At 26.2% G+C, this 27,946-nt stretch overlaps 3 protein-coding genes across 3 annotated transcripts; 2 read left to right on the forward strand and 1 right to left on the reverse strand.

Annotated features, from left to right (window-relative positions):
• Positions 1-221: 221 nt before the first annotated feature.
• Positions 222-5,322, forward strand: LOC129984112 (mediator of RNA polymerase II transcription subunit 9-like). The gene is made up of 2 exons (XM_056093894.1): positions 222-442; positions 5,058-5,322. The coding sequence occupies exons 1-2, from the start codon at positions 381-383 to the stop codon at positions 5,302-5,304; spliced, it is 309 nt and encodes a 102-aa protein (XP_055949869.1). The 5' UTR covers positions 222-380; the 3' UTR covers positions 5,305-5,322.
• Positions 5,323-5,344: 22 nt separating this feature from the next.
• On the forward strand, positions 5,345-7,220 carry LOC129984110 (uncharacterized). Its single transcript, XM_056093891.1, has one exon. The coding sequence runs from the start codon at positions 5,345-5,347 to the stop codon at positions 7,166-7,168; it is 1,824 nt and encodes a 607-aa protein (XP_055949866.1). The 3' UTR covers positions 7,169-7,220.
• A 97-nt stretch (positions 7,221-7,317) lies between these two features.
• On the reverse strand, positions 7,318-27,924 carry LOC129984111 (NAD-dependent protein deacetylase sirtuin-7-like). The gene is made up of 9 exons (XM_056093892.1): positions 27,674-27,924; positions 22,399-22,536; positions 19,586-19,690; positions 18,491-18,561; positions 15,515-15,686; positions 14,547-14,783; positions 12,317-12,437; positions 11,532-11,598; positions 7,318-9,291 (listed from the first exon to the last, which is right to left on the reverse strand). The coding sequence occupies exons 1-9, from the start codon at positions 27,761-27,763 to the stop codon at positions 8,820-8,822; spliced, it is 1,473 nt and encodes a 490-aa protein (XP_055949867.1). The 5' UTR covers positions 27,764-27,924; the 3' UTR covers positions 7,318-8,819.
• Between the last annotated feature and the right edge of the window lie 22 nt (positions 27,925-27,946).

The following is a 27,946-nucleotide window of genomic DNA, read 5'->3' on the forward strand; positions in this document are numbered from 1 at the left end:
AAAGTTCCGGTTTTACCATTAATGCATTTTTTTTTTCTTTTTAAATAGAGACATTTCTGGGTGAATTTTTACAGTATAATTGCATAAAAATTATAAAATCAAAAAAGGAAAGTTCTGAAATATGAAAAATATATTGCTCTATCTATTGAAATTCAAATAAATTAAAACGAGGAGCTTGTCAATGCTGAACGATTCGAACTGAAATACTTTTGCGTGTGCGTTACCTGTAGTGAAGATCAAATATCAACAATCGTTGCTAGAATGTTAGTGTTTAATTTGATTTCGTAACAATATTGGCTTCAAGATTATATGAATCCATCATTTTTCATTAGCTTAGAATCGGCTGTAACTAGCGCAATTTTGCACATATAACTGGAGCAATGACTCAAGCTGAAAATGTTAACACAGATTTTCTGCCGATTATTTATGATATAATAAGAAGGTAATTTCCACCATTAATTATATTTAATAATATAATATTTTGATTTGCTGTAATTTTGCATCATATGGGGGGTTATATTCCCCATCATTTTAGTGTTTGATGGGTTTTTTGTTTTATTTTATTACTTTTGTTTTATAATTGCTGTTTATCGAGAATTTTAAAGACTGAATCTTTACATTATTTAAAAATGTACTTAATGCATGGGATTTTTTAAGACCTGGAATCTAGAAAAAGCTTTTTATAGAACGAATATTACTATTGAAAATGTGATAAGAGAAATTATATTATGTTCTTCTTTCAAACAAACTTCTTCTAAACAAACATCTTGTACCACACTTTATGAAATGTTTTGGATGATATAGTTGATTAAGTATAAAATTCTGATAATTATTCATCGTTGGCACAAATTATTTAGGTATCAGACCTCAATTATAGAAAAAAATTAGGCAACTCTTTTTTTTTTTTTTTTTTTTTTTTTGTAATTTTATAAACTGTTTGTTGCTTGCCTTTTATCTGTTGCCATCTTTGATTAAAAACGCTAGTATGTTCTGAAAATAAATATTGCTCTTTCTTTTCTAAGGTAAGATAGCCAACCTTTTAAAATTTTGTTTTGTTGAAACTATTTGCATTTTTCATTCATTACGACTTAATGAATTGAAATATATCTGGATAAATATGCATTTATTTAGGAAGATGTAGAGATTTTGTTTATTCTTGTATTTCTATAAACTCTTGATATTAAAAAAAAAAATTATTCTATTTTTATTAATTTTTTGTCCTACAGTCTTTAAAACTGAAATTTTCTTTCTCATAATCAAACTGAATGCATTAAAATTTCATTCACGTTCCATTACTTTTCTATATCGTAAGTAAAATAATTATTACTCACAAGAGTAATAATTGTTTTAATTTCATATGAAGTTAACTATATTACTCAAGGGATTTCTTAAACCATTTAAATTATTTTTAGTCATTAATTGTTCTATTAACTAAATTGTTCTGCGTCTTCTGATATATGCTGTAATCTTAAATGGTGTTTTTATAAATTGTGATTAAATATTTAGATTTTTAGACAATTTGCTTTATAAAAATATAATTGATTCTCAATATGTGTTCTAAGCAAGGTTTTTTTTTTTTCATTAATATTCATTTACTTATGTATTTTTTTTTTTTTTTTTTTTCATGAGGTATTTTCGAATATACCAAACGTCTTGAAAGAAATGGTGGAGAAAATACTATTTCTAAATCATTAATTATGTAGTACAAATTTTATGTAATTTAATACTTCAAAGTAAAAATTTAAATGGCCTCTAAACATTTTGTTAATTTTTTTTTCTTTTTTTCAATTTTAATTCCATAACTGCTGATGAAATTATATGTAATTTTACCTCCTATACCATATGATCTACATTTAAAATATCATTCTTCTCTATTATTCTAAGACATGAATGTTACAAAGGGCCTAAATATATATATATGTCATTTTAATTTACCCCCAAAAAGCTGAAAATTCAAGGAAATATAGTAAGAAAAACAATTAATAAAATTGTTTGATATCTTCTACTCCTATAAAAGGTAATAAAAAATTGTGAAAATTAACATTTTGTCATTAACTTGTAAAATTTATCCTTACATGTTTATTATGCCATTAACTATTAAGTACTCATCTTTTTAAGAGTAATAAAATTTATTTTATTTTATCATAAATGATTTATAATTTCTGGCTGCTCATTTGTTTAAATATGGCCAAAAATATGTAGGATTACATCAATAAAAAGTTTTGCAATTTGATAAGATGATGTGTGTTGTATATGTATAGCAAAAGGCCATTTAAGTTAAAAGTAATATATACTTTTTTTTTATTAATACATTGTAAAACTAAATTCCAAAATTGGAATATTGTTTATTAGCAAAGAATGAGAAGCAAGGAAGTTACAAAAAATTCCTTTACAAAAGTTTTTTGAAAAAATTCCTCAATTAAAATATATTTTATGTCTTGTAAAATATATTTTTGAATGATATTTTACCTTTACTTCTAACCAGATAATATCTAGATGTTTGATTTTTGAGAGAATCATTGGGATGCAAAATTTGCAAAAATGTTTTCAGCAACAGGATTATTCCTGAAAACATTTTTATAAACTTTTTGTTATACTTCTTATCAACACTTTAGATTTGAACATTGAATGTATCGGCATATGACTCTGCGTTTTAAAGTGCAGATTGTAAACGCTCTATATACTCCTAAACGCTTGGATAAAAATATGGAGTATAACCTACCTTTTCCTCTCCAAATAATATTTTTAATTGTTTGGTGAGTATGAATTCTCAATGAAGAAGACAAATCAAGATAACAATTTCCCATTTCAAAAAAATCATGTATTGAACTTGCTTTAAATCAAAAGAATTTAAAAAAATCCCTTATTAAAAGAAAAAAATAAGTAAGTTCAACTTTATTTGCAGTTGAAATGTTCTAAATGATTGCAGTCTGAAATTCTTGTAATTTTTCTCTTTAAGACTTCTTCTCTTGTTTTTAAAATTTGTTAGTAGGTTATTTCAGTGTCTTCAAATATTCTTCAGTCTTAGATAAGTATTTCCCATTATTAATATTTAACAATTATAACATAGAAATTGCAAGCTTTTTTTTTTCTTTTATAAATTCTAATATCTTTTGAGTACATAGTTTACTATTGTTAATTTCCTGAAAATTGGCAGTTTGCCAGGATTAAAATGTAGACAATTTTTTAATACATTTTACTCAAGTTTTATTACTATTGTTATTTTTCTAACTGAAATATTGAAAAGATACTTTTAATCCATATTGAGTGTTTTTTTATCAATTTAAGGTCTGTAATATCATAGTTCTCTCATAAAACAGATTTCCAAGTATTATCTTGTGAGAATAAAAAGTAAAATGTCAAGCAAAAAATTTGAAATACACGAAAAATATTTTAATGTCTTAAATGGCTCTTAATTTGTGTTATGCTCTGTATCTTTGCTTCTACTAATTTGCTAACAAATTATATCTAATTTTGGTGCTTAGTTTTATAATGTGTTTTTCTAAACAAAAAGCTAAATAATTTTCACCTTGTATTTACAGTGAATTATTTTAATCTACGGGGCATGAAGATTTTGACAATGATAACTAAAAATTCATACTGAAATAAATGTACTTTTCTTTTATTTATTTTGGAGGAATTTCTAACCAAAAGTTATAAACTAATTTTGATAGAATAAATTTACTTAAGGCTGGTTTAATAATCACATTGAAAGAAAATTTAATATTACAAAAATTGATTTAAAAAACAGCCAATTATTAATTTTAAGCACCATGCAAGAGTGAAAGATATTGATTTATTTTTCTCATTCATTTTGTAGCAATTCACAGTTTTCCTGTCGCATAGTGATGCACACACACACAAAAGTGTTTCATCCTAGTACAAATCCTTGTTCCAGATCAATTTATTGTATCCTAAAACAATGTGTGCAGTTGGTTATATGGTTAACAATAAATTATGAAAGAAAGTATTTTGTGAAAAAGATACATATATCTGTGACAATTAATGTATAGACTTGCAAGATTATATCTGCATGATCGTTGTAATTAAGAATTTTAAAAAATTTAGAAATAAATTCAAATATTTAATATTTTTATCATAAGTAATCAGTTGCTGAACTTCGGGGTCATATTGACAAATTGTTCGTTCAATGAACTGCCATTTGTTCGTCAGACTTCTTTTCCTTGTATTAAATATTGAATTTCTGCATCTTTAACTATAAAGGTATTTTAAATATGTTGATAAATCATCAATGTTTAAAATATAATTAAAATTTTCTTTCATATCTATGCAGCTGAAATGCTGCTTTGTGAATTAAAAAAAAAACAAAAAAAAAAAAAACTTTTTTATACTAACTTTATTTATATTTAGCTATACATATAAAATTAGTTAATTAATTTAATATTGTCAATACAACAAAGTTGAATGCTGATTTACGGCAAATTATTTTGAATATTCGCTACCTAAGGCTTCTATATTTTTGTGATCACTAATAAGTTTACATTTTCTTTTTGAAATAAATATTTTATTCACTTCTTTTATAAGTGAATCATTTTTTTTTAAAATAAATATTGCTTTCAAAGAGCTTAGCTTTATTTTGATGTATTGTTTAATATTTTTGCAATGTAATAAAATGGTTATAAACATTTCAGTTATTTAAGCAGTTAAATGATCAACTATTTCTCTATATACTGAAATGCTTAAACAACAAATTATAAAAGGTTCAAAATTGATGTTTATAGAATTGCATTTATCAAAACCATAAATTATTTATTAAAAGATTTTTTACAATTATGTTTATTTAGTTTTTTTTTAATTGCAGTATGCAATTAAAGAATAGAGACTAATCCTGACAGATATATATATATATAAATTTTAAAATATGCAAATATTTCTCTAGTGACAATAGAGTGTTGTTCGCTTAATTCCAATGCTTATTTTTTATATTACTAAATTTTTAATTTGATTTAAAAATATTCAAAAACAATTTTTTTTAACATTCTTTTATTTATTTTTCTGTTGGCAATTATTATAATCTTTTTATGTATGTTTTCTAGTATTGAAAAGGAAACATATGAAACAACACAGAAACCCCATGAGAATACTGATAGCAACTTAAAAATTCCTGAATTAAGAACCAAGCTACAACAGTGTCGAGAACAAATCCAGAAACTTCCAGGCATCGATTATACTAAGGAAGAACAACAAAGAAGGTTGGAAGCACTAAGAGAACAACTCATTCAAAAAAGGCAACTTCTTTTGAAATATAAAAACATGTGCCATTTTGATAATCCTAAAATTTAAATACTTTTAAACAAAACAGGAAAACTAAAATAGCCATAAAATGTTTCTCAGGACATTTACCAGGATTTTAAAAAGTAGATCATTTTTTACTAACAGTTCTAAATATTATTGCAGTATTCATGACAAATATTTTGAATATTTTAGAAACAAATCTGAATATAAAAATTCAGTTATTAATTTAGATAGTGATATACTGCAATCAAAAATAGCTGGTCCAGGATGTTCCTTTATTGTTAAAGATCATGATATTCAAACAGAAGATCAATTCAAGCATCTAATTCAACGCGAAAGTGTAATGAAACTTTCAGCCACTGAAGTTAAGGATGTACTTTTCTTGATGGCTAATATTAAAATAGATACATCTAAATATAATACAGTCCTAAGATATTTAGATGAGAAATGTGCTCTTAGTGTTGAAAGATGGCCACTTGATCTTGCTTTTTATGTCCTTGATGCTTGGTTCATAATTTGGGGACCTAAAATGTTTAGAAGACATTATTATTCCGCTATCACAAGTCTGTGGGGAAGAAGAATGAAAAAATGTTCTAAATCCAATTTAATACTTATGCTGTATTTCATTGGAATGAGTAAAGAAGCTCCACCTTTTCTCATGGAAACAATAGAAGAAAAAATGGAAACTTTTGCATCAGATTTTACAGATGAAGAATGGGCTGTTGCATGTCTGAGTTTTTTTAAAACAAGCAAGCGTATGACTTCCCAGTTGCTTCTTAAAAAATCATGCCAAGCAGCTAAGAATCTTCTATTAAAAAATGATCGCTTCAATGTTATTAGCATTCTGAAATGCTTCCGTAATTCTAAATATTATGATGATGCATTATGGGCATTGTTAAAAGAATATACTCTGAAAGAGCATAATACACTTAATTTTGTTGAATGTACTAATTTTCTGGCTACATTTTCTACACAAAACATATATAATTATGAATTGTTTAAATGCCTTGAGATACAAGGAATTATGAATCTGAAAACTGAAAAAGATTCTTTGACCAAAGAAGAATATGAAAATTTGAAAACTCATCCATCACTTCGAAGTCGTGTTAAAGATATGGCACGCTTTCTGTGGGCCTTAGCAAATGTTGGACATACAATGGAAAATAAAACTGTGGATTTTTTAATTGACAATCTAAAGCAGAGACTTGATGTGGGTGAATTTGATAAGCAAATACACATTTTAATTGATTGTTTGCAATCTTTATCTTTGGCTGGTTATTATCCCAATAATATTTTATCATTAGTATTAAAGATGTCTACTTTAAGAAAAATCAATTATTCAAACAGATCTAAACCCAGATATCAGTTATATTTCTTGCAAAGAAGTACTCAGATAGAAGCACCTGATGTAGAAATAGATATGAAAAATCTTTTTAATCCTATTCCTAAGAAACTAGAAACTGATATCAAAGAAAGAGAAGGATTCAGTACATTTATGAGTATTTTAAACCAAACTTCAATTAAAGATTACAAAGTTTGTTATCTTATGCCTCATATCATGATTTCTGGGATAATATTCAGCATGATACCAGATGAAGCAAATTCACCAAAAAATGATTTGGTAAAAAATTTTAAATTATATGAAAAATGTTTTACGGAAGGGATTTTCTTGAATCAAATTAAATGTCTTTTTGGAAAAGATAGAAATTATATTTGTGTTGAAATACTGGATCCAACTGTATGTAATTATGGAAGCAAGGAACCTACTGGTTTGATGAAAACTAAAATTAGACAGTTGGAAAAGCTTAATTTTAAAGTTATTACATTGTCAGTTGATGAAATAAATAAGTTGGGATCAAAAAATATATCAAAAGAATTGGAAGATATTACTAAATTAATTGAACTTCTGTGATGAAGACTATTACATCTAAAATTTCATCAGTTTAAAGAATGTTTTGATATTCTAGATGTTTTCATATAATATTTATGTTAAAACATAAGTTTTATTTGTGGAAATATTAAAAAGAAAACAAATTCTTGAATATAAAATTTATTATTCTCAGTTTACATATTTTGCTTTTTATTGCTGTGTAACTATATAAGTAAAATCCTGTAAAGGCCATTATTTTTACATCATAACTTATATCACATACACAATTACAAGTCATACAAAACATAATTATTGTACTTAAAAGTTATCAGGTACTATGAAAGTATCATTGTACTTCAATGCAAAGAAGCCACTGCTATACCTTTTTGTTTCCTTAAAATAACTTTTCTATAATTTTTATAGATTAAAAAGTAAGTGTAATGGAATGAACTCAATAAAACAGATAACCAAAATTAACACTGATTACTGTATGTTGTAAAAATGTGCAATGAAGAACAATATATTACTAGAGTACCTTCATTTAACTTTTATCCATTAAAAAACTGGAAAACGTTATTGCTGTAGCAGTTTTAATAATGCAATAAAGTAAAAGAAATTAGTTAAAGTGCTTATGAATATGTATTAAATTATATTAATTTTATTTACTTTACATTATTTTATATAAATATACAAATTAAAAACATCAGCTTTAGTGAATGTTGCATAAATAAATATAATTACAAAAATTATGATTATCATTATAGTAATTAATATTCAGTTTGAAGCTATATGTTATTTGAAAACAAGAAAAAAAAGAACAAGTATCTGATATAGTATCATACCCATTATCGATTAGTGAGGAGTTCAGATAAATTTGATACATTATGAAACACCACCAAAAACAATTATATAAACTTTTAGATATTGAAAAAAAATGATTTTGCAACAATTGTTAAAAATGCATGACAAATCTTTAGATTGTTTCAAAGAAATCTTAAGAGTCTAGTGAATCGACTCTTATTTCTAAATTTATTAATGAACTTTGCTTACATACTGCTGAGTGTATTTTGCATTATCTCAAATTAGAAGAGGGAGGGCATAGTTTGATTCATGCAATACTTGTATCATTGTGTTACTTATTAAACATTAATTGATTATTACTAGACATTTTTCATTCATTTAAATTATACTAATTGAAGAAGTGTTACATTGAGAGTTGGAAAAGGAAGGGGGGTAACAAACTATTTAACCATTAAATGTAACATTATCAAAAAAAGTACATTTTAAATCTTAACTGGCTGAAGATACATTTTCTTTAATTGAAATTCAAGTTGCAATATATACCAATAATCACTGATTAACATCATTCAAATACCAAGATTAATTTCTTGAAAAAAAAAATCTGATTATTTTTTCTATATTCCCAAAAAAATTTTATAAAATAACTTTCTATTGCTCATCTTATTAATTTTTTTAATTGTAAAACATTATTTTTTTAATTAAAAACTTTCACAGCATTTATCCAAGCATTTCCAAACCTCTATAGAAAATAAGATCATAATAAAATATCCCAACAACAAGAAATTCTTACTTCTAAATTTAAAAATTGCTAATAATGTTCTGTAATTGACATACAGAATACATATTGTCACCAGTATAAAATGAGAAGTGAAAAATTAAGCCTATCATTCTTTCAAGCGGAACTATCAACTTTGTCTTTTTCAGCTTTCAACTTTTTACAAGAGGAAATGGTTCTTCTTCTTTGTCTCTTCCATTTTGCACAGCCCTTTCCAAACCATCCCGAGAGACCTGAATTAGTCCTTGGCACTTCTTGCTCATTTTCTTCTTTTATGAAATACGTCCTTGAATCAATCTGTTCAACATTCAGTTTTAATAATGTGTTAGTTGATGTTATGTCTGTTAATTCTACATGAGGTTGAAAGTTCAGCTTTAAATCCAGATCTCTAAGTAATTCAGTACTATTTGAACAATTTTCTAATTCATTTTTTAATGTTGCTTTTATATGGTTTAGATTTTCTTTACAGTCTACAACATCAGAGTTATCAGTTGACTCAGTTTTAGTTCTCATCAGATGTAGTCTTGTTGTAGTAGGCATTTCATGTGGCAGCAGAGGTACAGCTATTTTAAATATTGGATCATTTTGCCTGAAAGATAAATCATGTAGTAAATGATTTATATAAATAAATTATAATAATATAAAGGATGCTATAATGATAAGATTACAACAAATGATGCAATATTTTTTTACACTTAAGTAAATAATTATAAATATATGAAAACTTATAACTTAAATAATTTCTGGAATTAATTATTTTTTCCATTGGAATATAAAAGAAACTGGGGTTAAGATAAATAAAATGTTAGTTAAAATATTCAAACTGATAAATAAAAAACTATACAATGATGAAGACTGATAGTTTATAATAATAATGGGAATCAATTAATTGGTCTGATTTAAACAATTTTGTACCATCTAGTAACATCTAACCATTTTCACCTTAAAATTATTTAAAAGTTAGTTTATAATAAATAAGAACAATAAAATGAGTTACAGAGAAATATATCATTAAAAAGAAATATCCAATAAAACATTTATTTAAAAATAGTTCCTACTGCATCTTAATTATTTCCCTCAATTGCAGATTTCGCTTCTGTTCAAGTATAATACCTTGATCGTCCTTCAAACTTAACGGTAGGTATCATCCCATCTTTTAGAAGAATTAAATTAACAATAATTGAATCAGTGTAATATATAAGAAACAATTGGTCAACTTTTCTTCCATGTTTACCTTTGAAAAACCCTTACAGTAATTGTTGTTGCTATATATATTAGTCACCTCTAATGGCCAGCTGGTTCACTGGGAATATTGGTAATATTTAATTTCAAATATATTTCTTAACTATAATTTCATGTTCATTATTCTACCAAATTGGCAAAGTCATATTATTTTAATTATATTATTTAAGTTCTGTTTATTGCTTACTTGAAACTTTCTAATGGACACTAGTCCCATAACATCATCGTATTATCAAAAACAAATGTGGTTCATCTATTTTCTAAATTTTGCAGTATTGTAATTTCACTTTTTATTTGTCTTGTAAACTACACAAATATTAAACAGAATACATCTTTTTCAATTTTCAACAATGGGAGAATTAAATATTTCATGAAACAATATTAAATTTCATAGCAATAATGTAATCTATGATTGGAAATAACACACAAAAAAAAATCACATTTTTAAAAAAAATAGCCAAAATTCAGAAAAAAAATTTATAGACTATTTAACTGATATCTGTAAATAGATAAAAAAATTTTAATTTTAAAGTGGTATGAAATTAATTTTTCAGTAATAATATTTTTGGAAGTTATTGTGAAAAAAAGGCAAAATTCAGCTTAATGTTTAATTAAAATTTTAAAAAATCATTCTAAGGTGCACACTTCTCCCCTCCTAAGTATATATGTACAAAATTTGATAGCTAAAGATCAAACAGTCTGGCCTGTAGAATGCACACACATATTAATTTTTAATTAATAGTAGAGATATGTGTATTTCAATCTCTGAACAATTTTAAGAATTACATAATTCTGGATATCTTCTTCCATGAAATCTTAATAGCCATTGGCATCAATTTAATAATTGGAAAATATTATTAATGTAGAATACAGTTCAGAAGATGCTTATAATGGAATTTGATATGTCGGCTATCTCACTGACAATACTAAGAAGTATTAATGCATTCCAATCATGCCTTTTTTAATGTTCACAAAGCATTGGATATTTTTCTTCTTCCCTGAAATTTGCAGTGATATATATATTCTTTCTGACAGAAATCTGATATATTACAGAGTTTTTTTGCATGAAATTATTTATTCATCAGCTTTCTTTTCATACAAAACTTTTGCCATTTCTAAACAAAAGTATAACTTTATTTCTGAACTACTTGTAAATGTTTAATGTAGAATTGCAGTTAGTGTATATAGAATATATATATTAAAAATATATAGAATTGCAGTTAGTGTATATAGAATATATATATTAAAAATATATAGAATTGCAGCTAGTGTATATAGAATATATATTAAAAATATAGAATTGCACTCAGATGTGTATTACATTATAACTTTCTAGACTTTAAAAAGCACTAATATGGTTATGGTATGTTTTTCAATCTTAGCTTGAATTATATATCTTAACTTATTTTATATCTTATTGTACATATTTGTAAAAATTACTCGCAATATCTATATGTATATGTCACAATTTAAAAAAAACTGAAATTTTAAATTTTTGATTCAATATTTCTTTTTCATATTTTTTATAATTTCATTTTGGTAAAAATAAAAAGAAAATGAACATTAAAAAAAATCAATTTAGCTCACTTTTTATATGTTGGTACTTCAATTCCAAGAAATGTTGTAACTAATTTCATTACTTCATCACATTTACCTAACATAATAAAAAATACCAAATATATAAGAGCAAGGAGAAACAATACAAAGTCAAAAATATATTAACTGTTTATATACTTGTGAATATTTTATGTTTTTGAATGTTCTTTTTTGATCTATTTATGACCTAAAGTATCAACTTTACAAAATAAAAAAGTATTTATCAATATAACATTTAACTATAAAACTACAAACTTTTTTAAAAGATTGTTTTAAAAAGCCCCACACTTATTACAAACAGCTTTTATATCATATAAGCAAAATTTCGATAAAGTCTCAAGAAACTCAGTATTTAAGTTATTCATAATTTTACTTCAAATATTCTCATTTATTTATAATGAATTTTTATTTTATTTTCAAAAAAAAAATTTAAGCACAAAACATTTTTAACAACTTTCTTAAAAAATAAAAGGACTTTGCAAATATAGCCACACACTAATTGTTAAAATTCCAGCAAAACACGAAGTTATTAATTAAACAACTGATTTCTTCCAATTTCAAGTAAAATGTTAAGACCTAAAACAGAAGAATGCTAAGATTGATATATTATGTAAGTTTTGGAAATGAAAATATTTTTAGACATTCTTTATCCATTTATTTTGATAAAATAACTGCAATGTAATTTAACAAAGATATGAGTAAAATTTTCCAGATATTATAACATATCTGTTGTAGCCAAAGTATAATGAATTTAGTTATTTTGCTAAAGTCTATACCATGTATTTTTAATGTTGCCTGGGGATCTTTAGGTGTCCACTGTAAATTCACAATAAACAATTTAGGTCTTTTATCATGTGGTTTATCAGTCTGCCACAAACCTGGATATCTCCGCAGGACCTACAATACATAATAAAGCATATCAAAGAGCAAATTAATATAACTGTTTATTAGGAAAAAAAATAATCTGATTTATTTTGATTAGATGAGTACAACTTTATCATTGGCTTAGCTAAAGACAGTTAATTTAAATAATTAGGCTCAAAACATCTACAAAGAATATACAGTTTAGTAAGCACTCCCAACATAAAAATATACTAAATATTCTGAATATTTTAAAATCTTTAAAAAAAATTAGAGAGCTTTGAACAATAAAATAAAAAAAATTATTAATTTTAATTAATTTATTTAGTTCTATAAACGAAAAGTAGAATTTTTTACGCCTTCTACTTAACTTTGATGTGTAATATTTTTCTAATTTAAAATTTCATTATTGTAGCATTAACAGATAAATCTAAATATTTAACATTTGCTTAGAGCATGTAGTAATTAAAATATTATTTAACTCTATATAAAAATCATATGTGTAATATTTTTATTATAAAAATTTTTTTCTGATGAAATTTAATAAATCATCTGCCCAATAAACAACTCAAAATTTGACAGAAATCTGCATATTTAGGATAAAGAACATATATCATATTTCAACCATCCAGCTCAAAACATTTTTAACTTATCTTTGTCATAGACAGACACACATTTTTCAAAAATGTATTTCTCAAATTCAGGGAAGTCTAAAATGTGCAGATTTGTCAAAATTTTGAATTCTTATTTTTTTAACAATTACTACATATTCACCATGCTATATATATATATATATATGAGAAAGTAAAAAGGTTAAACAATGTATTTCATCAGCCATAAAAGTTAAAATATATGTTAATTTTGTAGTACATGATCAACTACAAAGGCTAAATGATTAACTGATTTTAAAAGAAATGCTTCAATATTTAAATAAAAACAAAAACAAAATTGTATTTTGAAAAAATCATACTAATATTAAGGATGAATCGGGATTGTTTTGCTTATTCTTTCGAAAATAAACACGCTAAAAGTCTTATTTTTACTGTTAACAAGCTGAGATTTACTTCACATATGATTCCTTATGTATTTGCTCTTTTTGGCCGGAATTTTCAGCAAAAAAAATGAAATATAACTAAAAAAATACTACGAATTTTGGGACAAACTTTAATATGCATGCATATAAATATTTGCTGAATCGAATTATTAAAGAATCTCGATTTTCATAATGGATAAATTTTTAGATATTTAGTTATTAACTATGTTAATCAGTTTGTCTATCTCAACAAACCTATCTCTTCAAGCGTTTACCATTGACAGCAACTTTGAGAAAATGAGATAATAACAGGGGTGTTTGTGGGACCCCAAAAAATCCCCTGAAACTTTTACGGATTTACTACCGACATTTTTTAGTTTCGCGAAGGGGGGGGGGAGAGAAATGAAAAATTACAATTATGAAGTATTGAATGACCTAATTATAAAAGTTCAATGAATTACTTTTTTTGCAAAATTACTAACCATTAATTTTGCAAAATTAAGACCTTTGAACCCAGGTCACGTGATCGCACATCTGGTCGAACGAAGTCTCTCCCTTTTTTTTCTGCCGCGCCTACTTGCCGAAAAGAATCCAGAAGAGAATGTCCGAGAACCGGGGGAATGAGTCATAACTCGCAATAAGGAAAGAACAAAAAAGACGTTTTTTCCCCCTTTTCACGCATTATCACTGCCTTTGGAGAAAGAAAGGAAAAGTTTTCACCACACACACTGACCTTGCGTTTTCTGCTTTCAAAGCAAACAAAATTACCCAGATCAAAATAAATAATTCATTATTATTCCTACTTCCTTTTGAACGACGATCCCCGGAATTTCCGGGTATCGAAGTTCAAAACCCCCGGAATTCCGGGGTTTCCCCGGAGCACAAACACCCCTGTAATAAATAACAAATTTACTAAAGTTTTTTTTTTTTTTTTTTTTTTTTTTTTTTTATGGCTGCACTTCGATTTAGCGTTTTCCTTTTCCCCGCATAGAGCATTAATTTCCCTTCAATAACTTAAATGATGTTAAAACAAGATTATGTTGTATCTGAAAAAGTTTAACATTTTTTTTCTATAAAATTTGCAATTTCAAAGAAAAAATATCAATTTTTACCTTTAAACTAGTCCCCAGACAAAGAATTAAATCTGCTTTTGATGCTGCTTTAACAGCACCTTTCCAGTTCATAGGCCAAGGAAGAGTCCCTTTTTCACCAAAATGAACTATAGTATCTTTCAATTCTGAATCGCATTTACTGCAGAAACGGCCTGTTTTATGCCTATGTAAACCTGTGCGTTCTGTTACATCGAACAAACGCACATACTGCTTCAAGGGCTTGCATTTGGGACACACCTACATAATATAAAATATAATATATTCATGCATAATGATGAGACATTAAAATAAATTAATCTCTCACAACCCATAAAAAAAAGAAATTTAGAATAGAAGAGAAAATCGTCTATACTAAATATACTAAACATAATTATGGCTATATTAAAGCAGGCAATTCATGTCATTCAATTCAACATTCCTGTATTAAAATTTGTTTTTATAAATTTACCATAAATGTGATTTATTAAAACCAAAAAACTTTAATATCATAGCACATTGCAACAAATTTTCTAACAAATGAAACATTTTTAAATTAAAAATAATTCCAAAATAGGTAAACTTTAATTAAAAACCATCACATTTATTACATTTTACGAAATAAATTTCTAAAAATAGTTGCATTATTTAAAAAAAATAAAATTCTAAGTAGAGTACCTTAATTTTTCCAGAGGAGCAAAATTTTATAAACCTATTTCTATGAGAAAAATGTTGTAGCAGCCGAATATAAATAAAAAAAAAAATTAAAACAACAATACTAAAAGAAAATTCAATTCAGAATTATATACATATTTCAAAATTTCAATGAAATCTTTTAAAACAAGAGAATTTGCCAACTAAAATTAAAAAGAATCAGCACTGTCACCCTTGACTGCTTAAGAATCCTGATTCAAAGAGATTTTCAAAATCATTTCAATATATAAATATTATAAAATTCTATGTAAATATTAATAATAATTTTATAAACTGACCTCAATAAACATGTTGCCATGTAATTCTGAAAGTGCCACTTTGGGTAAACCACTTCTTAAATGCAATCCATCACAGTTTTGAGAAACGATATGGGATATCAAGCCTTCTTTATGGAGTTGCTTTATGGCCATATGAGTAAATGTTGGTTCCGCAAGGCTCAGATCTTTCATCCTGTTGGCAATATTGATATATTTAAAAACATCATAATAATATATCAATAACAGCTGTTATATTATTATTCTAAAATTAATCATTTATTGAGAATTTAACACACTGCCACAAATAATAGTTTTAGCCATCTAATTGTTAATGATATGCAGGTAAATGATTACTGTAGCCATATTGCACATCTTCACAAAAAGAGAAAAACACTTTTAAAAAGTATGAGAAATTTGTGCAATCATACTTTTAGACACAAAGAAACATAGATTACAAATCACCGAATTAATGAGTATTAAATTGACCATCTACGAAATATTTTATATTGAATAAGCAGCTTTCAGTTTAAAAGAAGGGGGGGGGGGAGAATTTTCAAACTGAATAAATAGCCTTTTTTTTATGGAAAATATTTGTAATGTGTAATTTTTTTTTTATTCCCAATACTATAATATATAATTTTTTAAAAGAAATATATAAGTAAATATGAATTTGATACTGTGAAATTGAATATTAAAAACAGAAAAATCGATTTAGCTATTAGAAAAAGTAAAAGATATTAATCACTATGTTTAATTCTATCCAGTTTCGCAAGACATTGTTCTTGACATGGTGAATATGAGGAAAATCAAAACTAGAGAAACATAAAAAATTATCTATGACAAAAATCGAAATAAGCAACTGAAAATAAAGACGCACAAAGAAAATAGTGCAAGAGACAATGAAATTAGAAAGTTTTGTTGCAAAATATGCTATCTACGCATTTTAAATAATGAAGCAAACCTATGAACCAGTGGCTTAGTCCCAACCATTACATCGATGTCACTACATTTTATTTCATATCCATTATCAATGGTCTCTTGGATTCCTCTATCTTTCATTTTCAAAAAATAATAATAATAATAATAATCGAAAAAACACTGCTTCACTGTACATTGGGGAAAATCATTAATGTTAAATCCAGTACTTTTTACACTACAAGAAATTATTCAGAACCAATGAAGAATGATGTTAAACATGTAGAAAATTGAAACGATATTATATTCGATTTATGTTGGCAGAAATGAAAGAAGATAAACAAAATGTAAATAGAGACATAATAAAAGACAAATCAATAAATCAAGACATAATCAATCATATAAATTCACATTTTTGAACAGTTTAATGGCCAAAGACACTTTTGAATTTTAAACTTTGCTTTATTCCATCCCAGGTGCCATAATTTATGTACAAGCAAGAAGCGATGAGATACGTAAATCTATAGCACAACACAGGAGCAAAAGAGAGGGAGAAATACTTTTCCTCCATGGTTTTATACTATGAGATTCTGATAAGGATTTCTTTACACATGTTGTTTCAGATAAAGGGAGTATAGGTATCTTTCAAAAGAATTCGCTTAGCTTGAGAGATTTTTATCCCTTCACTTGGAACATGTGAAAGTGCAGATCTAAGCATTTTTGCAGAGCTCAGGTACCATTAATTAAATTAAGATAAAACTTTGGGAATTAATTAAGGTTTAAATTAATTTTAAAATATCATTACACACATATCTATATTAAAACTACATAAATTTTAAAGTGTGAGTAGCAATGCAATTTAACATTTTTCTTTAATTTTCTAAATAAAAAAATCACCTCAGACTTCCCATCAATTCAAACATGCATGTAATCCAAGGTTGCAAGGAATTATCAAACAAAGGTTAACAAATTTGGTTCCATTTTTGCATTCATATAATTGGTTTTTATATATGCATTTTCATTATTCATCATCTCCTAATTGGCAGATTGTAAATCAGTAAAAAAGTAATATTTTTCTACACAGAGATTTTATTTCTTTCATTGACAGGATCAGTGAAAAAATATCTGAGTTTATCTGGAAAACAAAAATTATAAGTCAATAAATGAATTTAATTTGATCACTGTTAATTGTTTTGATCATGTTTTAAATTAAAAGAGAAATGTTTGAATAATAACCTCAAAAAGTTCAAAAAAGATAACTGAATTAGAATATTAAATGCAGGAATTTTATTTTCAGCTTTAAATATTCTTTGAGAAAAATGACTAATATTTAAAAGTTACTTGAAAGTTACAGAATTACATCAGAGATGGCAAAACAATTTCTTTAGAATGGCTATTGTTTTCTCTTTTCAGTGGTCTAAATTTTGTTCAATGACTATAAGTAGCAATACTACAGGCAAATACATTCAAAAAATCATTTCAAACAACATGAGAAAAATAAAAAACTCTGCATAAAATTTTTAAATCTAAGTTTCAAGGTACACATTATGACTATATGTGTAAAAAATTTCATAGCTGATGCAATAGATTTGGCTGGACATTGCAGGCACATAAACACTTCCTTTCATAAATATAGAGTTGAATCTAATTAAATTAACAAATATTTATGGTGTTTTAATAAATGTACAATTCTTAACATAGGAAATCTGTATCTCCCATATATTGTTTATCCATTCAAATTACTAAATAACTTGTTATATTATTAAATTCTTTAAAATTATATAAAATACATGAATTAAAAATTCTGTGGAAAATTTCCAAATAAAATATCCTCTATTTATTTACCATTACAAGATTTATTTGTTATTTAATATTAATCTAAAATGTATTCAATTCCTAACATCAAGCTACCTTCATAAACAAGTACTTTTTTTATTTCAATTGTACTTAACACTTCCAAAAAATAATTTCATAATGTCAACAAAACTATTCAAAGTATCATAATTTTAGTTTAAAATTTAACAGCATTAAGAAAGTAAAAGAAAAACTACTGAAGAAAAAAAAATATACACAATAGCTTACTTTATTTCTTTTCCTTTTTGAAGCAGTGTCCAAACTCCATCAGGACCACGATAATCAGGAATCTGAGCTGACTAAAAATTGTAAAGAAATTTGAATATAGAAACTATATAAAAGGAATACAAAGTAAAAATTAAATAAAGAAAAAAGTGAAGCTTTAAGTACCATTAATATTGGCAAATACTAACGTTATTAGCATTTATGATAAATATATATATTATAAGATGATCAATAATAAGGCAAAATTTTAATATCTATACAAACTGCTAGTTTCCTGCATTAATAACCCTATTTAATTCTTTTAAATTAACATTAATTTTTTTTTAACCTGCAAAAGTGATCACTCTCAAACTTTCTTGAATACTCTCTAACAAAGATGTTACCCCCCTCCCCACAAAAAACTGTGGACCTTGGGTAAAATAGAGAATGCCTTACATGATATTCATGTACAATAGTTATGAAGTATTAAACTTTAACATGAATTTAACATTTTCACTAAATTTATCTTGTAATCCTTAACAAGGTGTTTTTTTTTTCAATTAATCCCTGGCATGCAGTTAATAATATCCGAAATTGAAAAAACTACAATTGTAGTCACAAAATTTTAAATCAAATTTGATATATTTAAGTCATTGCGTTTTTGAATTATCACATTTACATATTTCTGAAAGTACAGACTGACTGACAAACAACCCCGTGTTCGATTTAACTCAAAATTTATTAGGTGTCTACATCAAAGAAATTACATTTATATACTGAATTTTATTCATCTAGTTCTCTTCGTTTTATGTTTGAACAGCCGAACAAATGGTTTTCTTCTAAATAAATTTTGTTCAAAATTTGGCAGAAATTTAACAAATTTGTTGTAAAGATCATATATCAAATTTCAATAATTCTGACTCAAAGCATGTTTGAAATATCTTTGTCACAAACAGATGGACATTTCCAAAAAAAAATGTGTTTTTCGAAATCAGGGAGGTCTAAAGTGGAGATTCGTCAATTTTTTTGATGATTACAATACTTTCTCTATAGTTAATACATGAGATAAAAAGTTGTTTTAATATATAAGATTAAAGGACATTTTATAGTACCACTTACTGTACTTATACCAGCTCCAGTATATACAACAGTACATGATGATTCCTTTAAAGCTTTGGCTAATTCAGTACATTTTTCTGACAAAACTTCTGGCTCATCAATTATCTAATAAAAGAAACAAATTTAAGTCACACTTTCTCGAGACTTTGCCCATTTTGTATGTACATGCATGTAAGAAAACATTAAAAACCGAAACGTCAACAAAGAATTTTAAAAAATCATTATTAATCTATTATGGAAAGAAAAAAAATGCTAAATATAATTTAGTGAATTTTTAAAGTTTGTAAAGGTATTAATCTAGTGCTTATATTTAAAGATATATCAAATAAATATAATTTTAAATGTCAAGCATGGAATGAAAAGATGCATTACTTTCAATCAATACTTGCTTACAGCAAAATTCTGCTTTATTAATTTCTGTTCCCCAAAGTTTTCAGAAATTTCCATTTTTATATTTATTTAATTATTTTATTTTACAAGTAAAGTTTTGTGTTTCTTAGTGTAATCCTTTAATGTGAGCAATTTTTTAATAAAACCTCTTTCCAGTTTAAAAGCATATTTTATTTATTTTTTATTTATCTGTACAGTTTTATATGACAATTTTCAATTTCATATACCAAGAATTTTTATCCTTCATATGCAAGCAATAATTATTTTTAACTTTTGGATTCAAAGTTTTTATTAGATAACTTTGATTTCCTTAATTGCTTTAATAACCTAAGAATATTCATCTGGTACATATTGTATTCTATCAAAATTCTCTTTAAATAGTCATAAAAAGACATTGAAATCAATTTTAGAAAGATTATATGAAAAATTCCTGAATGAAGACCTAAGATTGAAGACTTTAGAACTTTGAACTGTAAACTTGGAAATTACCATCCTTAGATATACATATTAAAAATTACTTTTGGCTTGTAAAATTAACAGGGTTGCTACTCAAATCTGGAAAAAACATTCCCTATGTTTTCCGTGAACGTATATTTAAGATACAAGGAAATACACAAATAGCAATATACAATAGCTAATTATAATGCAATATGATTTTAAGGAATGGAAAAAGCAAGGAAAGGAAGCAGCAATTTAACATAAATCGAAATAATAGCATATTAAAAAAAATTTATATTTACATACACAAAAAAAACAATTTCTCTTTATTTATTAACAAAAATTTAAGAAAACAAAATTTATATATTAAGGAAGGAGGGGGAGATGTTACCTTTTATGCTCTTTAATTGAAAATGACACAAAATTAAAGACTTGTGTGAAATAAAACACAAACATTTTTGCTATCATGACACAAATCATTTAATGATTACTTAACAAAAAACGTTACAAAGATTTTTTTTATTTATTTATTCCTTTTTGACAATTTATGCATTCAGGCATCAATTTCTGCAGATTTTTCATCAATCAGTTTCAAAGAACTCATCCTTAACATAAAAGGTACGACATTTTTGTATGCCTAATGTATGTTTTTTAGCTATTTCACTTTTAGTGAACATATTTTCGATATATCATGGAATGCATTAAAGGACGAATGTGACGCAGGAAGTCTTAATTTCCATAAGAATTCAGCTTTAAATTATCATTTTTCAACTAAAAAAATTCAAATTCGGTCAGACATTTAATTTGAATTTCAGATTTGACATCTAAAAACTTCAAATCAAACTGTTATCTTTTCCTGTATTCCCTTTATATGACATCAATTATGACTCTTTTGAACTGGCAGGCAGTCTTGCATGTTTTCCTCATTTGTCATGACTAGTAAGTGCCTATTTTCCCATAATACTTAGGCTTATTGTCTTCTTATAACAAATGGATTTTGCGTAATTTCTGGAACCCCTTCAACAAAACCAAGATTGATTTTTTTTTTTTTTTTTATCCGTCCAATTCGTGTTAAATACAGATTTTGAGCAGCTCATTATTCAAAAAAAATTATCTAATCTACTTTGATTAAGCTGACAGTTTCTCAAATAATAAACAAACCATTTAATAAAACCCAACTCTGGTAACTAAACACCATCGCCTGCTTCCGCAGATTGAAATGTTCCCGCCAGAAAAGTTTATTCTATTCTTTCACGCATGCTCATTAGCTGCAATTCGGGAGTCATGGGAAAAGTGACGCAAATTGAATGTTCCCGCCACAGAAATGTATTCTTTTCTTTCACGCAGTAACAAAAGTTTCGCGCATGCTCAATATCTGCAATTCGGAAATCGCATGGAAAAAGAAAACTGTCGATCATATCGAAACTGAACTGATTTTTACAGAAAAAAAAATGGAGAGAATAGAAAAAGGGTGTTTTCGTATTTCACAATCGCGAATGATATTTTATCGTTTTGGGAAGCTATGACTACGATCTTTTGTTCTAGCAATCTTTAGAAGTCAATATTTTTTAAATAGGGGGAAAAAATAAGAAACTTAAATTTCTCAGTATTTTCCAGGTTTTTATGGAAATGTTCAAATTTTCCCCGCATTTTCCCCGTTTTTTTTTTTTTTTTTTTAGACGAGTTTTAAATTTTCTGTGTTTTTCCAGTTTTGCAGGATCTTCTGGTGACGTGGCAAAACTAAATTAATGTAGATTAATATTATTTTATAAGTTATGTTTTATAACCACAAATATATATATATATTTATTTAAACAGGTTCAAATATTATTCCACTTAGATACAAAAAGAGTGTAGTTTTAATACACCCTCCGCCCCAAAAAAAAGCTTTTAAAAATTGAAACTTAACATGAAATATTATTAAATTTCATAAAAAATATTTTCAAATTTTTTTTAATATAATACAAATGATAAAAGAAACATACTACTTTTTCCCTTTCTTTTACGCATTTTAACTTCTTAATGTTGTTTTGAATCTGAACAACCAAATCTGGTGCTTCCTCCAAAATTTTAATTTCTTCATCTGTTCTGGTTATGCTGGGCTTTTTCACAATCTTTCTAATCTGTAAAGTAGAAAAATATATAAATCACCCTCACATTCTAAAAGCAAATCTAATATAAATAGAAAGAAAAATCCTGTTAATGCATTGCTAAAATAAAGTCATGTAATAAATTAAATTATAATTCTATCAATATTTTGAATGGTATAATAAACCTAATCTAAAGGAACACTGCGTCAAGATAGGAGGTTACATATTTCAAATTGAATTAATTAATATCATTCATTGTAAAGGGAGATCCAATAAAATAAACATAGTTACATCATGATCTAGAGACACGATTCAACGCCTGAGAATCAGAAATTCAGAACAAAAATCTATTAAAAATTAACCATGCATGTAGAGCTGGTACATAAAAAAAAATCAGCATGAATCAAATTGGTGTGGTATGAAAGTTTAGTCAATGGGATATGGCTCCACTGAAGCGCTCATCTTCCGACTATGATTCAATAGTGCTGGGTTTATCCTTAAATAATAGTTCTCTAATTGCTTCAAAAAGAGAATATTGATCTAGCTAAGCTAAATATCTCATTCTTATGCTCTATGCAAGAAGTACGAAATATATGAATGCATCTTGATAAACCAATACAGACTGAGATACAGATAAGAGTACCAATACAGACTGCAAAATCATTAAATTAGATATATCCTATTCTAAAGAGATTTAAATTTGTTGCATTTAGAAAAGAATACATCTACTGATTGATGCTTTAAATTTGTTAATCAAAACTAAAGACAAAAATAGAAAATAGAAAATCCCCTTTAAATTTACTAAATATTTTTTTAAATTACTATAAAAAAAAAAAAGATTAGACAACTATTAAGCTCAGAGCTAAATAGTTTGGTACAAATATATTTTAGTGTAAAAATATGCACTTTGGTGCACTTTCTTTTCCAAACTTTAATTCAAATTCAGTTAGAAACTAAGTAATATATGGCAAATTTTCTATAAAAGCTTATAAAAATATTATTGAACAAAACATATTTTTAAAACATCTTAAAAAAATTCTTTTTCATAATGTCAAGTTATTTGTCTTACAATTTTTTATCCAGGTTTTGTCAATTTTTAAAATTTATTTTTTGCATAAATTTCAACAATATATTTCAATTTTACAATAAAAAAATCAACATGTTCTCATTGCTTCATTCGATATTCATGTTTTTTATAATGTTGAAGGCTAAAAGTTATCTTCATTATCTTCACAGTTTTTATGAGGAATAAGAAAGTACACAATACCATAAATGACAGTCTACAATTAGAAAATAGATTAACAAGACATATTTTTTAATAGACTAAGAGATCATGAGAATTGACTCCATTAAGAAGGTTCTTTTCACAACAAATATAAAAAGTACAATATCAAAATAACATGATTCTAATGCCAAAAATAAAGCACAATTTGATGTTTAAAATATTTCTTGAAAGAATCATAAACATCAAGATTAAACACAAGAGATTTAATGAAAAAAAACACAATGTCCCAGAAAACCAAAAGGTTGGCAAAGATAGGTAGTGTGTATATATATATCTCTATTTCAACTTATAATAAGGTGTGTGTGCATTTGTTAAACATGCTTTGAAGAAATAGTCATAGTGTTCTTTTAACTATTTTTATTTTTCAAAAATTAATGACATCATGGGATTAGTCCATAGGAAAATTCAAGTGTAAAATTAACTGTACAGAACAGAAACAAGAAATATATAAGACTATTAAAACAATATGGTTTTAATATTTGAAAATTAAATGTTTGTAAAATTATATCTAAAGGATTTTAATGAAATTAAATATAACCAATATTCTTGGTAAAGCAAATGGTTGCAGAGGCGATTAGTATATAAGAAAGCAGAAAATTTTCAAAGAATGAATGATTACATTTTCTAAAACTTAAAATAATATGTGTCAACTTGTTGTCACATAAGCCTTGTTAACAATGGATGATTCAAGTTATCTTATAACCAAATAAAAATTATTATACACAATCAATGGTCACAAAACAATTAATTTTAAATTACTAATAAATGGAAGAAAGCAGTTTCATCTAATGCAACTCAGCCTGATGATATTCATTTCAAATACAGAATTTAAAACAAGTGTTGTGAATTTGAAAAAAAAAATCTTGCTCAACTGACCAATATAATTGTAATAATACTGAGGTGTGAAGCTTTCTAAAACAAAATATGGCATCCTGATTAACTACAAACTCATTTGAATGCAAAAAGATACATAAATAATAGGTACTTGATAGTAGTCTATATAACTATAAATATTAGTTGATAATATCTGTTTTTTTATTAATATTATTATTATAATTAGTAGTAGTAATAGTAGTAGGGTAGTGGCCAAAATCAGAACAAGTGCTTGAAGCGGTTTTGTAGAAAATATCTGTGATGCAAAATTGGCAAAATGTTTCACAGTGATTAATGTAAATTTTAGTTAATGTCAAACTTATAAAGAAGTACTGCATATTTACGTTAAAGAGATACACAAGAATTTACATCAGTTTTTATTATTTAATTGGTACTTGTCGGTTACAACAGCAACCAAAAAGTGCCAAGAAAAATTTCTGACAATTTGGCAATCTCTATCAACAATTGGTGATTGAATTTCAATATATATATATTTATGCACTTGAGTACAGTAGACTCCTGATTATCCGCAGAGCGGGTTATCCGCGCCTGCCGCATAAAGTTTTTTTTTTTTTTTTTTGACTGATTTCTTTAAAAAGGTGCAGTTTTACAATTACGCTTTTGTAATTTCATAATACATTACAGCATTAAAACAGTACATATGTATTAATTTTTCTGTGTATCCTTGACGCCTCTGGTAAGTACAAAGCACTTTTCTGTTTTCATTAACAAAATGCATTTTAGGTTAGTTTTGAATGATATACTAAAATATTAAGAGTTAGTTAAACATTTCCTGCTGTTTATTTTACGTTTTATTGTACATAAAACGATTTTTCAAAGTTGGAATGACTGTTTTCTCTTTTGCTATACCCGTTTTTAGGTTTTTTTGGATTATCCGCGATTTTTGTTATTCGCGGCGGCCGCGCCACCCAATTCCGTGGATAATCGGGAGTGTACTGTATGTTTTTATAATTTGGTGACATTTTACCTCGGTACTTTTTGGTTGCCATTAAAACAGAATTGTACCATTTAATCTGAGATAGCTTATAAAAATATACATGCATTTGCTAGTTTGAGAAAGCATAAAAACTATTTCAACTAGAGAATAAGTTAACAATTTTTTAATGGATATGACAATATATTATATTGAAGTGTTCATCAAAGAAAAAAAAAGCTTGAAAATAATTAATATTATATCAGACTCCAGAATGGTATTGCGCTCAATGCAGTTAGAAAAATTGTTGTATAAAGGAGAAAATTGAAATGATGGATGAAGATATTTCATTTATATTAAATAAAGGCTTACCAGGTTCATTAAGGTAATGAATAAGCAAAATTTCTTGCTCATTCATTACTCTTACAAAAGATCACATAGATCTATAATATAATAAATTTAAATTACAAAATGAAAGGTCAATTATCCAAATGCAGTAACAAAATGTAAAGAAAAATGAAGTTGAACGAGAATTAAAGAATTTTTTTAGAAAGTGGGCACAACACTAATAAGGGAAATTTTTTTATGAATCAAGCATACATTAACTTATTACGATGTCTTTAATAAACAAGAAAATAGATTTTTTGGAAAAACAGCTACATATCAAATAGGTAAAAGTGAGGACACAGTTTCGCACATAACGTAAGATTGTGTTCAGTGGAAAAAGACAGACAAAATTAGTTTGCAGGATAGCCAACTAAAAGGTGTTCACCCATGAATTCAAAATTTCAAGATTAAAAACTCAATTAAGAATTTATTACTGAATTACTGCCCATGAAACTGATTTTGTTTGTTTTTAAATTAACTGATTGATATATTAAATGATAACTGTAAATGTAAGGTGGGAAAAAAGATTGGCATCATTGATGGAAATTTCGGTAGAGAAGAACTGGGTGGCTCTTAGTGTGGAGACTGGTCTGCTGCTATAGCTGAATTGTGTACAACCACCTAGGGAGGTTTTGAAGGGAAAAAGTGGGATTATGGTCTTTCACATAGCTAAACGTGGCCTGTGAAGTGCATGATAAGTTATGCGAGTACTGTGAAGTTATGTGAGTACACTGAGTTTTCTCGCCTAGCTTCAGGTTAGGATGCATGTTTGAAATGCTATTATAAAAGTATATCACACTGGTGAACAACACACATATTGCAAGAGATTATTTGGTTCCTACATCCAAGGCATTTTAATATGACAAGTATGTATGTAACTGGAATGCTAATAATAAATCAAACAGTATCATCATAATAAGCATGGTTGATGTACAAATGGTTAGTTCCTTAAGAATTTTGCCACCAATCTGCTGTATAGTATAGAATAATTCAAAATCACATGGTTCCAGCATTAAAAATTGCTTTCATCTTTCTCAAAAGATTCCAATATCTCATACTAATGCATTGATATAAAAAAATGATTTAAAAATATCACTGTGTGAGATATCTATGAAGTCTCCCAGTATTTACAAAATATTTTTAATACCTTATTAATATTTAGTAAAAGATTCCAGATATTTTAAAAAGCGAATAAGGCATAAGTCATTAATAGTTAAGTTTTCAAAATAAAATAACTATTCAGAAAAATAAAATTAGGGAAGATTTTGAATATAATAAGTATTTGAAAATTTAATAATTTATTTTAACTTCCAGGGAAATTAAAAGCTTTTAAAGCTTTTTACTTTATACAATAATGTTAACTTTCTGCCAAAGTTAGAAAAATCTAAATGGTGCGGATTTTCAAACACCAAATATATGAAATAACTTATAATATATATAAATTAACACAGTTTAAATATTTTTGACCATATTTATTTAGGGAAATATCGTCCAATCATTAGTAATAATATATACAAAGACTAATAATATTCAAATTCTCTCGAAAATGTATTAAAAGCAAACACGAAAAATCAATAAATTTATGCATTTAACGAGCTATTTGAGAAATTTCTTAATAATCAAGCGACTAGTTTCAGAATGATTAAATTGCAGGAGAGTGAATTGCAGATGAAATTTAATGAGCTCATTACCATTCTCATCCTCGATCGCTCTTTTTCCAAATATAAAATACGCTGCAAATCCTGATTTTTCTTCACCTGTCTACGTGATCTTTCAGCCATATTTATATGAATTTAGTTCCTTGCTTCACCTGTGAGAAGAAATAAATTTTCCGTAGCAGAAAGAAGACCACTGCAATCAAAACTGCTAACCAGCTGTGTTTTTTTTTCCAAGCCGACGGAATCGAAAGTAAAACAAAAGTTATTATATTTGTCAACATTCATTTCATTTCATTTCAGAACTAT

The sequence above is a fragment of the Argiope bruennichi genome, chromosome 9 (genome assembly GCF_947563725.1).
Source record: "Argiope bruennichi chromosome 9, qqArgBrue1.1, whole genome shotgun sequence".
NCBI classification, from domain to species: domain Eukaryota; kingdom Metazoa; phylum Arthropoda; class Arachnida; order Araneae; family Araneidae; genus Argiope; species Argiope bruennichi.

Coding starts and splice junctions, on each gene's coding strand:
- LOC129984112 (XM_056093894.1), top strand. CDS start 381: ATGACTCAAGCTGAAAATGTTAACACAGATTTTCTGCCGATTATTTAT. Junction 443..5,057: donor ATTTATGATATAATAAGAAG/GTAATTTCCACC, acceptor TATGTTTTCTAG/TATTGAAAAGGAAACATATG.
- LOC129984110 (XM_056093891.1), top strand. CDS start 5,345: ATGTTTCTCAGGACATTTACCAGGATTTTAAAAAGTAGATCATTTTTT.
- LOC129984111 (XM_056093892.1), bottom strand. CDS start 27,763: ATGGCTGAAAGATCACGTAGACAGGTGAAGAAAAATCAGGATTTGCAG. Junction 15,687..18,490: donor CAAAAAGGAAAAGAAATAAA/GTAAGCTATTGT, acceptor TATTGCCAACAG/GATGAAAGATCTGAGCCTTG. Junction 14,784..15,514: donor ATGGCAACATGTTTATTGAG/GTCAGTTTATAA, acceptor TATATTATGTAG/GTGTGTCCCAAATGCAAGCC.